The sequence below is a fragment of the Rattus rattus genome, chromosome 7 (genome assembly GCF_011064425.1).
Source record: "Rattus rattus isolate New Zealand chromosome 7, Rrattus_CSIRO_v1, whole genome shotgun sequence".
In the NCBI taxonomy this organism is placed as follows: Eukaryota; Metazoa; Chordata; class Mammalia; order Rodentia; family Muridae; genus Rattus; species Rattus rattus.
This window is the reverse complement of record NC_046160.1, coordinates 4075447-4088750: the sequence shown is the minus strand read 5'-3', so window position 1 is coordinate 4088750 and position 13304 is coordinate 4075447. Positions and strand designations below refer to the sequence as shown.

At 46.0% G+C, this 13304-nt stretch overlaps 1 protein-coding gene across 1 annotated transcript in view; it reads right to left on the bottom strand.

Moving 5' to 3' along the window:
- Window positions 1–10961, bottom strand: part of Lhcgr (luteinizing hormone/choriogonadotropin receptor) — a 59938-nt gene extending 48977 nt beyond the window's left edge. Inside the window, exon 1 of the mRNA XM_032908606.1 lies at window positions 10752–10961. Coding sequence (XP_032764497.1) covers window positions 10752–10924 — 173 coding nt within the window. The 5' untranslated portion in view covers window positions 10925–10961. The remainder of the gene's footprint in view (window positions 1–10751) is intronic.
- Window positions 10962–13304: the final 2343 nt, after the last annotated feature.

Sequence of the window (13304 nt, the reverse complement as noted above, 5' to 3'; positions counted from 1 at the left end):
CACAGGAGAGAGAGATAATGTCTGTGGTGGTTTGAATAAGAATGGCTTAGTCATCTTGGAGTGTGATTATTTGAAAGGATTAGAAGGATTAGTAGGTGTGGTCTTGTTGAAGTAGGTGGGCCGTTTTGGAGGAAATGTGACACTGGGAGGAAGCTTTGAGGTTTCAAACACCTGTTCCTGGCCCAGTCTCTTTTTTTGTCTCTCCGTTTGCAGATCAGTAACACTCTTACCTACTGCTCAAGTGCCTGCCCACATGCTGCCATGCTTTCTGCAATGATCACAATGTGCTAATTCTCTGAAACTGCAAGCAAATCCCCAACTAAATGCTTTCTTTTCTAAGTTTCTTTGGTCATGGTGTCCCTTCATGACAATACAACAATGACTAATATATTGTCTTTCCCAGAAGCTCTAGTTTGTTAAATGAAAAACCCAATGTCAGGTGTGGTATACAACCCTCAATTTGTTTGTCAGGGGTGTCATGAAGACCCCCAAACTAATACAGGCTATTGTCACTGCTCTTAGTTGCCCACAAAAGGCCCTGTTGCTGAAGATACTATATTCTCTGGTTGTAGAACATGGGGAAATTGAATTGGTGCTAACTGAGTTGATTTCCTTTCTGTTGGCTAGCTTTCATAGCACTGGAAGGTGTTATGTAGGCAGCTAGCAGTAAAGGAAAGTAATCAACAGTCTTCCTTAACTGTAAAATCTATGAATTACAATAATGACTGGTGTGGCAAGATATGACAAAGGCACAATAATGGCATGAATGCTAGGAGGTCATCAACTGCTTGCTGGTTGTATTTAAGGCCCACCTCACAGGAGGAAATGCACATTTAGTATTACCAATTTGGCTGAGGACACATGGTTGGGGATCTCACAGGTCCCTAAGGTGAGAATAGTACTATTAATTTCCTAAATTGACATAGTAGCAAATGCTCTCAAAAACTCCTATCTCAATGCCGATATACTGGTGCAGCTCTTAGGTATCAATGAAGTTTCTTTGTCTAATGGTAGTGAATGCAGAAACTCGTAACTGACCAAAGGACAGAGAATAAGTGTCATGGAATGTTCAGACAGAAATGGGACATCTGTATACTCCTCCTTTCCACATTAAGGCTAAAGGACTATTGCAGAAGAGGGAGAGGAAATATTGTAAGTACCAGAGATTGGGGAGAACCATAGTGTCTTCTGGACATAACAAGATTGCTATACTTATGAACTCATACCAGCTGTGATAGTCTGCACAAAATCTGCACAAGGTCTAGCCCGCCAATATTGTAGAATGGAGGAGGGAGGGTCATTATACCCCACTCCTGAGGTGCTACTGTCAATTGACGGCTTCTGGAGGAGGGGAAGTCAGTTTTCTTTAGAGGTGTGATCCCCACTGGGTTTATCACTTTCCAGTGGATGAGTATGTGGGCAGTTCGGATTTCACTTATTAGGTTTTCTTAAAGTGAAGTTGTGAAGCTGGCAAGGAGTATGACGAGGTGGATGTGAGAGGAGTTGGGGCAAATACGATCAGGACATATTATATGTAATTCTCAAATAATTGATAAAATATTATATTTAAAAATCTTATATAATACTAATCCAATACTTAACACAAGAAAAGAACTCACATCTGCATTTATTTACAGCTTCTTACTATGAACCAATGAAGCTATATATAACATGGCAACTTCTTGGCAGGGTCTAGTATGGACAAGTTCAATGATATGGAGTAGTCTTCTGTTTGTCCTGGGTCAATAAAGTTCTATACATGTGTGTCATTCTTCTGTTTGCCTCTCCACTGGTTAGGAGTAGGACGACCAAGTGGGAGAATGGGCATCTCAACTTGGTACTTTTCTCTTGGACTCAGCTCTCACAAGCTCCACTTGATAGCCTTTTAGGGAGATGTCATAGAACAACTTTCTGTGAAATGTTTTGACTCTAGGGAGCCACTTTAAGAGTTCGAATTTGCTCATTGATTTAAAAAATTCCAGCCAGTTGGAACTTCCCCAGTGGGAAATGTAGTTTGAGTGACTTGCCATTTCTAGAGAACCCAAGAAGCTCCTTCAAGGAGTTTATGAAATACCGTGTGAATGAAGATGTTAAGAAGATTCTGTAGATAATGGCTTTTCCAAGTCATTTGTGCAACAACTAAATTAAAAATATAAAGCCTCAGAGGAAAATGGTAAACACATCTAAGCCCTCACTCAAAATCCATTTAAAGTTTTCTAAAGACACACAGCAAAATAACTCAACCTGCCCTCTAAACTAGAATTCTTCCAGCAATAATATAACATGACAAGAATAACTCTGGCAAATGAAACAACGTGTTGAATTCTCCCCAGGGAATGTCTGTGTCATCTGTAATGGTTTCTCAACAATATTTCTCAGAGGTAGAGAATATTATGTTGTCAGGGCAGCGACCCTGTGGATATGCTTCAGGAAGCTCCATCATTTATTACAAGCTTCTTGGTCCCAACACTTCAAAACGTCTTTCCCCCTCATTTTCTTTGGAACTGAACATGTACATACTGGCTGCAGCTGATATTCTGTTAATTAATCTGAGAATGGAATTGAAGTACCTGAAATTACGAAACCTAACTCTGTGAACCAGCCATTTGTGAAAGCTTCTCTGTCCCTTTGGTTAAGATGGTTCCTATCTCTAAACTCCACCATGTTTATGATATTCATGTGGTTTGTAACCACCTGGATTTTCTTCAGTCATCTGAGCATTGGTCCTTTCTCTCATCTGACTGGAAGGTTGAGGGTTCCTGCAGGGCAGGGCATGGGGGTCTCTGGCTCCCCCATGGGTCTCTGGTTCAGTGTACAGATTGAATGGTCAGCACGTCTGACCTGAATGTTTTCTGTGGCTGGTTGAAGCCCCGGGATGGGAAATGAGGAAAGAAAAGTACTCAAAGGGGGCCTGGCTGTCCTACAGGGCAGCTGAGTCGAAGTCAGCTTAGCCCTGGGGGAGGGATCTCACAGAGGCAGCTCAGGCAGGGTGGTCAGAATATTAGACTCCAGGCAATAATGAACTCTGTGTTTTGAGGTTTTGACTCATTGACCTCCCAGGTTGAGTAGAAGCGGTGGCTACGTTCCTTAATGAACCCCTCCTAGGCACACTACTGTGTGGGCAGGCTTGGCCGTTAGAGGATGGATCTTTGCTGTGCAGCTTTGTATCTGGGGTGTGGGCTGTTCAGTCTTCCTGAGTCGTCAGTTTGTTGTGGTGGTACTTTGTCATGATGTGAAACCTTGATTTTTCTATCCTCTTGGCTCTGCTGCTCTTTCTGCCCCAAGCCCCAGGCAGAGACAAGAGCCACATTCTCTTCATACAAGGCCCGGGGTTTTATTGTTAGGCCAAACCACAGTGAAAATTAGAGGAGTGGGCCTCTGTTAGAAACTAGACTGCCCAGGATGTCGTCCTGATCTATTCAGACCACGTAGGGGCTGTGGCTATCAAAGATGCTACTGCTGATGATATCAGGAGAAGCTGGGGACCCAGGACTAACCTCAAGGAATCTGAGTCGAGGGCAGCTGTAACAGCAACAAAGGGCAAGGCCTTCCTTGTGCATACCATTTTGTTTGTGAACTGGGCTTTTCCAAATTTGGCTCAGGTGTTATTAAAGGGCTGTGGTTCGGGGCCATGTACACAGAGAGCAGCTGGGAGCAGTTTGCTGACTGGGGGGGGGGGTCTCGTGGAAGCAAAGCCTAGTGAATAGTATTTTAGTTTTATTCTAAAAAAAAATCTAGGAGGAAATTTGCTAAACTTCATTAGAATCTGCAGTTTTCTCCAACCAAGAGAAAGTACGGGCACAGTGAACACCTGTTCTAAGGAGCCATCGCCCTTTCAGTCGGAACTGTGTAAGAAGGCTTCTCGCTATGATCCTGACTCAGCTGCCGAACCTCATGGACAGCCAGATCACACACGGTTAAGGCACCTTGGCTGCCGCTCTGGAAGATAGCATTTTGGAAAGAGGCTTTGTGACTTTATTTTAAGAAATGGAGGCTGGGCTAGAGAGAGATGAATCAGTACTGAGGACCACTTGCTGCTCTTGCAGAGGACCCGAGTTTGATTCCTAGCGTCCTGGTGACCGCTCACAGCCAACCACCTGCAGTTCCAATTCCAGGCGTCTGACACTTTCTTCTGCTTTCATTGGGCACCAGACGCCTGTGTGGCCCACATACATACATGCAGACAAACACTCATATACATGAAATAAAAGTATTCTTTTAAAAATGTTTATTTAATTCCCCCTCTCTCTGTGTGCATGTCTGTGTGTGTGTGTGTGTGTGTGAGTGTGAGTGTGTGTATGAATTTATGTGTACCATGTGCATGCAAGTGCTCACAGAGGCTGGCGGGTGTCAGAACTCTGGTACTAGAGTTATAGACGGTTATAAGCCACCCGTTATGGGTACTGGGAAGCAAACTTGGTCCTTTGCAAGAGCAGTGTGTGTGGGGTTATCTCTTAAGCCCTAAATAAATAATGTAAAAGAGAAAAAACAAACGAAGGCTGACTAGTGGGCTTGAGGAGCAGAGAGTGGCAGGTGAACGAGCAGAAATGAGCCCCAAATTCACAGATTTGGGTGTTAAACAATCAAAACCCCAGACAACCCAAGGAATTATTGTTTCCTAGAGAGAGAGGATCTACAACCAAAGCCAAAGGAATTCTTATTTATGCGATCCAGTTGGAGTCCACACTTTTCATTGAGATTTTAGGAGCGGTTTGTGTTTTAGTGTCCTGCTGGAATATCAGTTTAAAAGACGAAAGCATGATTGTCTTAGTCAGGGTTCCTATTCCTGCACAAACATCATGACCAAGAAGCAAGTTGGGGAGGAAAGGGTTTATTCAGCTTACACTTCCACATTGCTGTTCATCAGCAAAGGAAGTCAGGACTGGAACTCAAGCAGGTCAGGAAGCAGGAGCTGATGCAGAGGCCATGGAGGGATGTTACTTGATTACTTCTCCTGGCTTGCTCAGCCTGCTTTCTTATAGAACCCAAGACCACCAGCCCAGGGACAGAACCGCCCACAGTGGGCTGGGTCCTCCCCACTTGATCACTGGTTAAGAAAATGCTTCACATTTCCACAACTGAGGCTCCTTTTTCTGTGATAACTCCAGCTTGTGTCAAGTTGACACACAAAACCAGCCAGGACAATGATGCTCACATAGCTTGGGACAAGGTGACTGTTTCTCAGCTAAATCAGATGTAAAAGCTGCCTTCAAAGCATGGCTGGACAGGCTGTCAGGGGAAGCTCAAGAGGAGAAGGACTAGGAGGAGGAGAAGGAGAAGGAGGAGGAGGAGGAGGAGAAGGGGAGGAGGAGGAGAAGGGGGAGGAGGAGAAGGAGAAGGAGAAGAAGGAGGAGAAGGAGAAGGAGAAGGAGAAGGAGAAGGAGAAGGAGGAGGAGAAGGAGGAGGAGGAGGAGAAGGAGGAGGAGAAGGAGGAGGAGGAGAAGGAGGAGGAGAAGGAGGAGGAGGAGGAGAGGAAGAGAAGGAGGAGGAGAAGGAGGAGGAAGAGGAGAAGGAGAAGGAGGAGGAGGAGAGAAGGAGGAGGAGAAGGAGGAGGAGGAGAAGGAGGAGGAGGAGGAGGAGAAGGAGGAGGAGGAGAGGAGGAGGAAGACTTTTACAGGAAGTCCACGTTCTTACAGGAGTTTGGAAGTCTTCCTCTTCTGTTCTGCAGACACTTGCATGTGACCTGGTAGCTGGTGTTTCCTGACTTGGGAATTGGGAACCTATATGTCCTACCTCACTTGCTTTGATTTTATGAATTTTGTTTTTAATGACTCCTGGGATAGGAACAAATGATTAGAACAATTTAGAAGCCTATAGTCAAATGAATAAGTCGTAGCCCTCTCATCCCTTGTTTTATTGATTGGTTGATTGACAATTGTAGATTGCAACCCTGGATCTCAGGTTCTCGTGCCTGCCAGGCAAGCACTTGTCACTGATGTACCTTCCCAGCCTGGCCTTGCTGCTCTGGAAATGCAACTGTTATTTACCATTTAAAGGACAAACTGAGAGCCAGCAGATGGCAGGATCCAGATGCTAACACAACACAAAGATACAACGGACTCCTTGACTACCTAAGAACCCTCACTGCTCCTGCTCTTGGGTAGATGGAGATTTAGAAAGCGATGTCTAGTGGTGGAATGAGTTACAGCATGCACTCCGTTTTCGTGTTGGTTTATTGTTCTAGTCAGCTACACTCTGCTTTCCCAGGCTGGTTTTGCACTCAGTCTGTAAACAAGGTTGACCTTGCATTCCTGGACATAGGACACTCTTCCTGGCTTCCTGAATGCTGGGGTTGTAAACATGCACACCCAGCCCATCTACTCAATTCAATCATCTATAGCTCAGTACTGATCATCATAAGGCCCATGAAAGGCTACGTTAAGTCAGACTTCTTCAAATAGTTCTCAGTCTAGCACTCTGACTGGAAGTCGAAAGCAGATGGAAGATTTGCCCTCAGAAGGCATCTCTATTTTGGTTTGTCATAAATTTGGAAAAATAGTACTATTGGCCTCTAGAGGACAGTGGTCAGGGATACTGGTCAATAGTCCACAACAAACCACTTCTTCCCCCTAATATCAAGGTACTGGGGTTCAAACATCTGCTGCACTAGAGAAGGCACACTTAAACAACTGATAAAATATGGAAGAAAGATGTGACTACAGGCTATCAAGTCAAGTATGTGGAGAGACTGGGGTAGGTTATGTGTGTGTGTGTGTGTGTGTGTTTGTGTGTGTGTGTGTAGCTAGCATGGTGAATGCTTCAAGGAGAAGGGATTCCTAATCATGGTTTGCACTTTTCTCTTTGCATGCAAGTGCCAAACAATGGTTTGAATTACTCAACTCTACAACTTTTTGTACAGTTCTCTGGGTAATTAATCAAAGATTTCCCATGACTTTCCATCTTCCCTTAATTTGTTTTTCTCCGAAGGGTCTGAGCGAGGGAAGAACCCATTTGGTTTTGTTCTTTGCTTTCCTGCCTGGCCCCTCTGGTGGCCCCTGCAGTTCCTGCATGTTTGCTCTTTCTTTATTTTCAAGGTTCAGCTTCCTCTCCCGTGGCCCACAAAGTTTTCCTCTGGAGAACTCAATCCCTCAGGATTCATTGGGTCTCTAAGTTCCTTGAGCCTTATGCCCTCCCTCTCCTCCTACACTCATCTCCTAGGCGAGTTTGCCTCTCCTCAGATGGATCCTCAGACTAGACTACATTCTCCACGTGTGTCTGGTGCCACTGTGCTGATGTTGTACTAGACCTGACCCCTGCTGGAGAGGTGACAAGAGAGAGAATGGAGTGTCAGATGCTCAGCTTCAGGTACACTGCATTGCTGGGTTCTTAGGGTTTCTCCTCACAGAGTCTCCGGATCGTGCCATAAGCGAACATCTAGAAGTTTAATCTCTGTTAAGTAGGCACAACAGGCAAAAAATAAATTGCCACAATTATTATTAGCATTTACTTACTTGCAGGTTTTCAGAAACTGTTTCCATATCAAGCAGATCAACCTTTCTGTTGTCATAGAGACTAAGATCTTTATATAACTACTTGCAAGGTGAGATTTCTCCCCCCTCTTACCAGTTGCCTAGAGCTAATAAGAAAAAAGGGAAATTTAAATCATTTTTTTCTATTTATCCCCCCTCCATTAAAACAAGTGAAAATGTAGGAGGCTGTTTCTTGTGTCATAGTTTAGGTTTTAAACACTTATGTCTTTAATGAGAAATGGAAGGGGAAGAAAAATATGAATAATTTGAACAATGCCACTTTGAAAAATTGCCAGCATCGTGTTGTCAGTGATAAGCGATTATCGCTCGTGCACTTTTTGTTCTTTTTAAACCAAGCAGTGAACTCCAGACAAAGGTCTTAGAAGGCAGGATTTCCAGCATCTGAAATGTCTGAAGCTCAATTGTATCTAGGGATGCCGATGAAATCTCAGGCACTCTAAGGTCCTCCCTCCCTTTAACCTCCACAGCCTGGGTGCCTCCCTCCCTCTGCAAAGCCTGTCCCTGCCATTCATGTTCATGCCAGACCACAGTTCCCTTCTGGAAGCCTTCCTCCAAAACCTCAGCTCCTTTTGGTTTATTAACTTCTGAGAATTCATTATCCACTCTTCCGCCCTGGGATGGTTTTTCCATTGCTGTATTCATTTCTCATCACAAATGATAAATTTATGACAGGGATGCCAGGCTGTGGCCCTCCACTTGCCCATCCTTTGCTTCAACGTTCACTTCCACCCTTACTACTCACCCCTGTCTTCAACACGCAGACCGCCCTGATGCTAAGACTAGCTCTTCCTGTGAGTTCTTAGACTACTGCTTCCCGCCTACTCCAGTCAAGAGCTCACTCTGACACCTGTGTCCCCCTCATCCCTGGTGTCCTCTGTCATTCTCTATGAAATCCTTCCTCTATTCTTCTTCTTCTTTTTTGTTTTTTTAAAGAAAAACAAAACAAAAAACCCGTCCATTGTCCTGATTGGCCCCCATCTGTCTCTGAGTTTGGGCTTTTTAATTTCATGCTTTCTTCTTCTAATAAGTAGGCATGGGAATGAAGGGGGTGGAGAAGGGCACGTGTAGCTGGAGGAAGAGCAACACACTGGCTTTCAACCTCAGTGTTCCCTGGGGATTTCTCAGCATTTCTGATGATGGGCAGAGCCTGAGATCCAAGTCTGGCCTGGAGATGCCCCTGCTGCTGGCAGAAATTCACACTTGGAGAAACGTTGTTTCTGTGTGACAGCCTTTCTATCTTCTCATGGGCAGCTCTGTTTTTACATGAATGTTGCCTTCTCTGTACTGTTCTTACAATGGCTCTACCTTCCCTGAGCTCTCGCCTGAAGAGCAAGGTCACCTCTCAGTCATCTGATATTAGGAAGCATGATTTGTAAGAGTTGCCGTGCTTGGTGTAGGACGTGTCTAGGAGACAATGTCTAGGAGAGCATGGTCTCAGTGATGGGTGCTATGGTTCCACTCGTAGAGGATGTTGAGGATTTCCTGGATAGTGAAGGGCTTCTAAGGCTTCAGAACCATTCCTAAGAACTAGAATTGCTAAAATAGCTGTAATTTTATTGTTTCCAACCCCCTACCCCCCAGCCATAGTGAGCACTGCAACCATTTTGAAGCCTTATTTAAACCGTGCCTTAGGGCAATGAGGTAGTGTCTTATATTTTCACTTTAGCTTCTTCAGGAAAGGGGCCTGTCAGGGGTCTCCCCCTGAGGCAACACGTGAACAGCTTAGCATCAAAGGGGATAGAACTCAGCTCATCTCTTCTTCCTTGGCTACAGGCACTTTCCAGCCAGGTCCAAAGTTGAAGATGTTGGGAGAAGTTTTTTAATTAAAAGAAATTTTCTTAGAAAGCCAAGCAGCTGCAGGAAGGAAGTGGATAACATTTTCCTTAGCAACATAATAGGCTAATGAGGGACCTGGAGCAAGCGATTCCATCTAGTCTCAAAGATTTTAGCTCTCAGAGTCCGCTAAAGCGTAAGCTTTACAAGGAGGGCTGCTAGTGACGCAGTCACACACGAGCAACTCAGAAGGCAAGGCCAGGACTTGGGAGGCAGGTTCCATGGATTTGCTGATTGATTGAAACAAATTCTATCAGCATGGTCATCGCCTTCAGGGAATAGAACTGACAAGATAATTAATGGAAGCTAATTAATAGAAACCCCTCAACCCTTAACTGCTTCTCTCTACCACAGCTATTCCTAGAAGGCCATTAACTTGCCCATAGGGAACAGACCAAGTACTCAGGGAAGGAACATTCCTCCAAGAAGCTGGCACAGACAGGATGCTGGCCTCCCAAGGGGAAATAGCATCAGATTAGATAAAGCACAGGGCAGATCTCCACCAGCTTGGGCCATTTGTGGTACCTCCTACTCCCTTTGGTTCTATTGAGATTTAAGTCGTTTAACAGGAAAGTCACCATTTCAAACGTACAATGCCATGGTTTTAGTCTCCTTATGTGAAACCATTACTTCAATCCGATTTTAGAAAAATCCATCACTCCTAACCTTAACACTATTAGCAGACACCCACTGCTGCTTACCCTTGCTCAAGCCCAGAGATTACTAATCTACCTGCCATCCATCCCTCTGGCCATCTGGCCCCGTCCATAAACCAGGGTCATTCAACCTGAGGAACCCTTTTCTACATGGAAGGACCGCTGGAATCTTAGCACTAATGGTTTCCTCCTGCCTTTATCCCACAGCGTCAGGAGGCAGTGGGCATTTCCCAGCTTGCGGATGCTTGCAGTGTCTTTATCGCGTCTGTGAGTGGAACAGCAGCAGCTGGAGAACAGGCGTTTCTTCTGCTGCTTCATCAGGTTGAGGCAAGTACATGGCTGCAGACACTTAAGAGCTCACCTGGTGGCCGGAAGCCGGATTGCGGGCATTCCTGCTGACAAATTAGGCCCTAGGGCCTGAGTACTTTGCTCTTAGACATCACAGCTCGGAACCCACAGCAGCCTTCCTAGACCTGGCTGGCCAAGGCTCAGAACCACTAGTGAAGGACGGGTACCTAATTCACCAAACCTTTAGGCAGTTGCAGAAAGAGAGGCCTCCTGCAGTTTGGGGGCAGTTTTAAGTCACCTGCCTCAGTCTCCCCTATAGGGAAAGTGCAGGTCTGGGCTGTAAGCAGAGACAGCCTCAGGCTCTGGGTCCTCATCACTGGTAAGGGTGAGGAGCTGACGAGGCGCAGCCTTTCGCCCTGCTTTCCAGCAAAGGGACCCAACACCTAGTAACAAATGGCAGGCACCTGGGGCACCCTGTACTCACAGTCTGGCGAGGCCGGCTCGAGGGCCAGGGCAGCGCAGGGCGCCATCCGGTGCGCAGTCGCAGGGCTCAGGGCAGCGCGACCCTGACAGCTCTCGGGACTGCAGCTGTGAAGGCTTCAGCAGCAGCACTGCCAGCACCAGCAGCTGTCTCAGAGCTGGGACTCGCCGCCCCATGGCCCGCCAGCCTGAGTGTGAGCTCCGGTGGCTGAGCCAGTATGTTGGACCGCCCGGGGGCTGCCAGCACCCTCTGCCCGCCCCTCGGCCTTCCCTCCGGCCCCCTCCTGCTCCAGCCCTTCCCTCTCTCCGCCCCCCACCCCCGCGAGTCCCTGCTTTCCTTGACCTGGAATTGTGGCCAGCCACCCCTTTGCTGTTTCCCCATGACCCATCCTCTACTCTAAACCTGCAAATGAACTGAGGGTTAGAATAAAGTCATGTGTGGTTAGCGCTTAGAGTGAGGTTTTGAACTATGCCCTGCCAAGGTCCCCATGAAACCTGTCTTGGTTCTATGAGGTCTCTGTCTTTATCCACATCAGAAGAGTGAATGCCAGGCCTGCTGTGTCTCACTTAGCTCTAGGCTCTGCTCCTCCATACTTGACAAGTAATCTCTCCCCCTCTGCTTCCCCACTGATCACTCTGCTTTTCTTGGTGGTACCTGTTCTCCTCAGCATAGCTATTTGGGTCTGTCCTCTGTTTCCTCTCTGCACTGTGAGGCCCCTGCGAGCAAAATTCAGTTTGGATTTGCTTTGCATTCTTTCTTTAGTTAACAAAGGTTTGTTATGTAAACAGGTGACTTGACTGTATTATTGAGCATCCGACCTCAACGGTGTTCACAGCGCTTTAAGACTGGGACAGACGCCTTGCTGTACGTGCACATCACGTCTAAGCACTGCATCAGTGTTGCAAAGCGTTTGCAGCAGGAACTCAATTTCTCTGATCACCCAACTTGCTAATGAAAGTCCTGTTTGACTCCTACCTGTCACCCACCTGTCTCTCACTAATGGAAAACCTCTGCTATAGAATCTGTGATTCTAAATCCCATGGGAAGAAGACCTGATCTTACAGCAACGCAGGGAATGGGTCATTTCCCCTCCACTGTGGTCATTAGGCACTGTTCCTCCCAAGAACTAATTTTGGACTCTAGAAATATGAGCAATTTCTTTTTTTTTCTGGAAGAGGTGGACTTGGAGCACTGAGAAGACCTCTAAAGCTTCCAAGATAGAAAGCAGGGGAGAGTTCTCCTCCTGAAGTCCAATCTCGAGGGCAGCGTCCGCAGTCACCAGTTTGCAGTCGTTTGCCTAACCATGTAAGGTAGATGATTATTGTTTTATCGCCCTTATTTTGAAATCACCCAGCTTTGCCCACATTTTGCGGGATGTGATCTTTGCTGATTTACATTTTCGTGTCCTTGTGCACACTTCCCAAGGCTTGCATGAGCCTGCCTTCCTTTTCTGGTATTCCACTGGGTAAGCTTCTGCTTGTATTTCAAGGCAGACTGCTGCCCCTTCCATGGGAGCCTTCGCTCACTAGGCCCGGGGTCTGAAGCTTGTAACTTAAAATGGCACAGAAGGACAGGATTTTGCTTTCCCCTGTCAGTATTGAGAGGTGCCGCATAGCTTCTAGTTTGTAGGTGTTGCTCCACACGTATCTGCTGAACAATGAAGTGAATAGTGAAACCCAGGCTCCGTATGGAGCAGATACTCTGAGTCACAAGTCAAGAGCTTCTCAGCATTATCTGGCTTGTCCCGAGCCACCCTCTATCTCTCTCCATAAGTACCGAGTGATTGCTCAGATATACCTTGGGGTTATGTTGTGTCTCCACTTTTGGCTTTGCCAGATTTTGGTAGTGATGGTAAAGGCTTTCAAACTTTTCTACCTTGAAGGCAGAAAGAGTAAATGAGGAGCTAACAGTGGCTGAATGGCATTTATTTCATTTAAGTGTTTTAAGTGTGGCTTTTATTTTTATTCCATAGCTTATCGTCTCTATCTAATCTGTATCTGTGTCATATCTATCTCCTACCCCCCCTCTGTGTGTGTGTGTCCTACAGCATATATCGACTCCCCATTGAGAGCAGTGGACATTCTAGGAAAAGCTATCTCACTGTGTACTCCAGTAGCAAAAGCACTGGGAAATGGAGACACTGGGAGGTTCTTCTGCTCTGTGCTCAGCATTGTGACTTGGCCTCTGTAGGAGAAAGGTTGGAATTCACGTCCCATGAAGGTCTTTTTCCCCTCAAAATGCATGAACTTTGTGAGGGACTCCCAATGTGTCGCTGTACTTATGACCTGACAGTTTGTCTTGGGAACAAATCCCGTTTACAAAAGGCAAAGTTGTTAACATGGAAGAAAGTATCAGAAAAAGAGTTTGCCTATGATTAATTTCAGTTGGATGTTATTACAGTTAATTCATGCTATGTATCCAAGAGAGTCAAGTGATTGAGTTGTTTATTGCAATCTCAAAAATTCGCTACAGAGGAATTTACCTTTCATTAATGTGTGACCTCCTTGGAGAGGCTAATTTTAGATCTGAGGGGCTTCTGGCCTCTGTGGTTTGGAA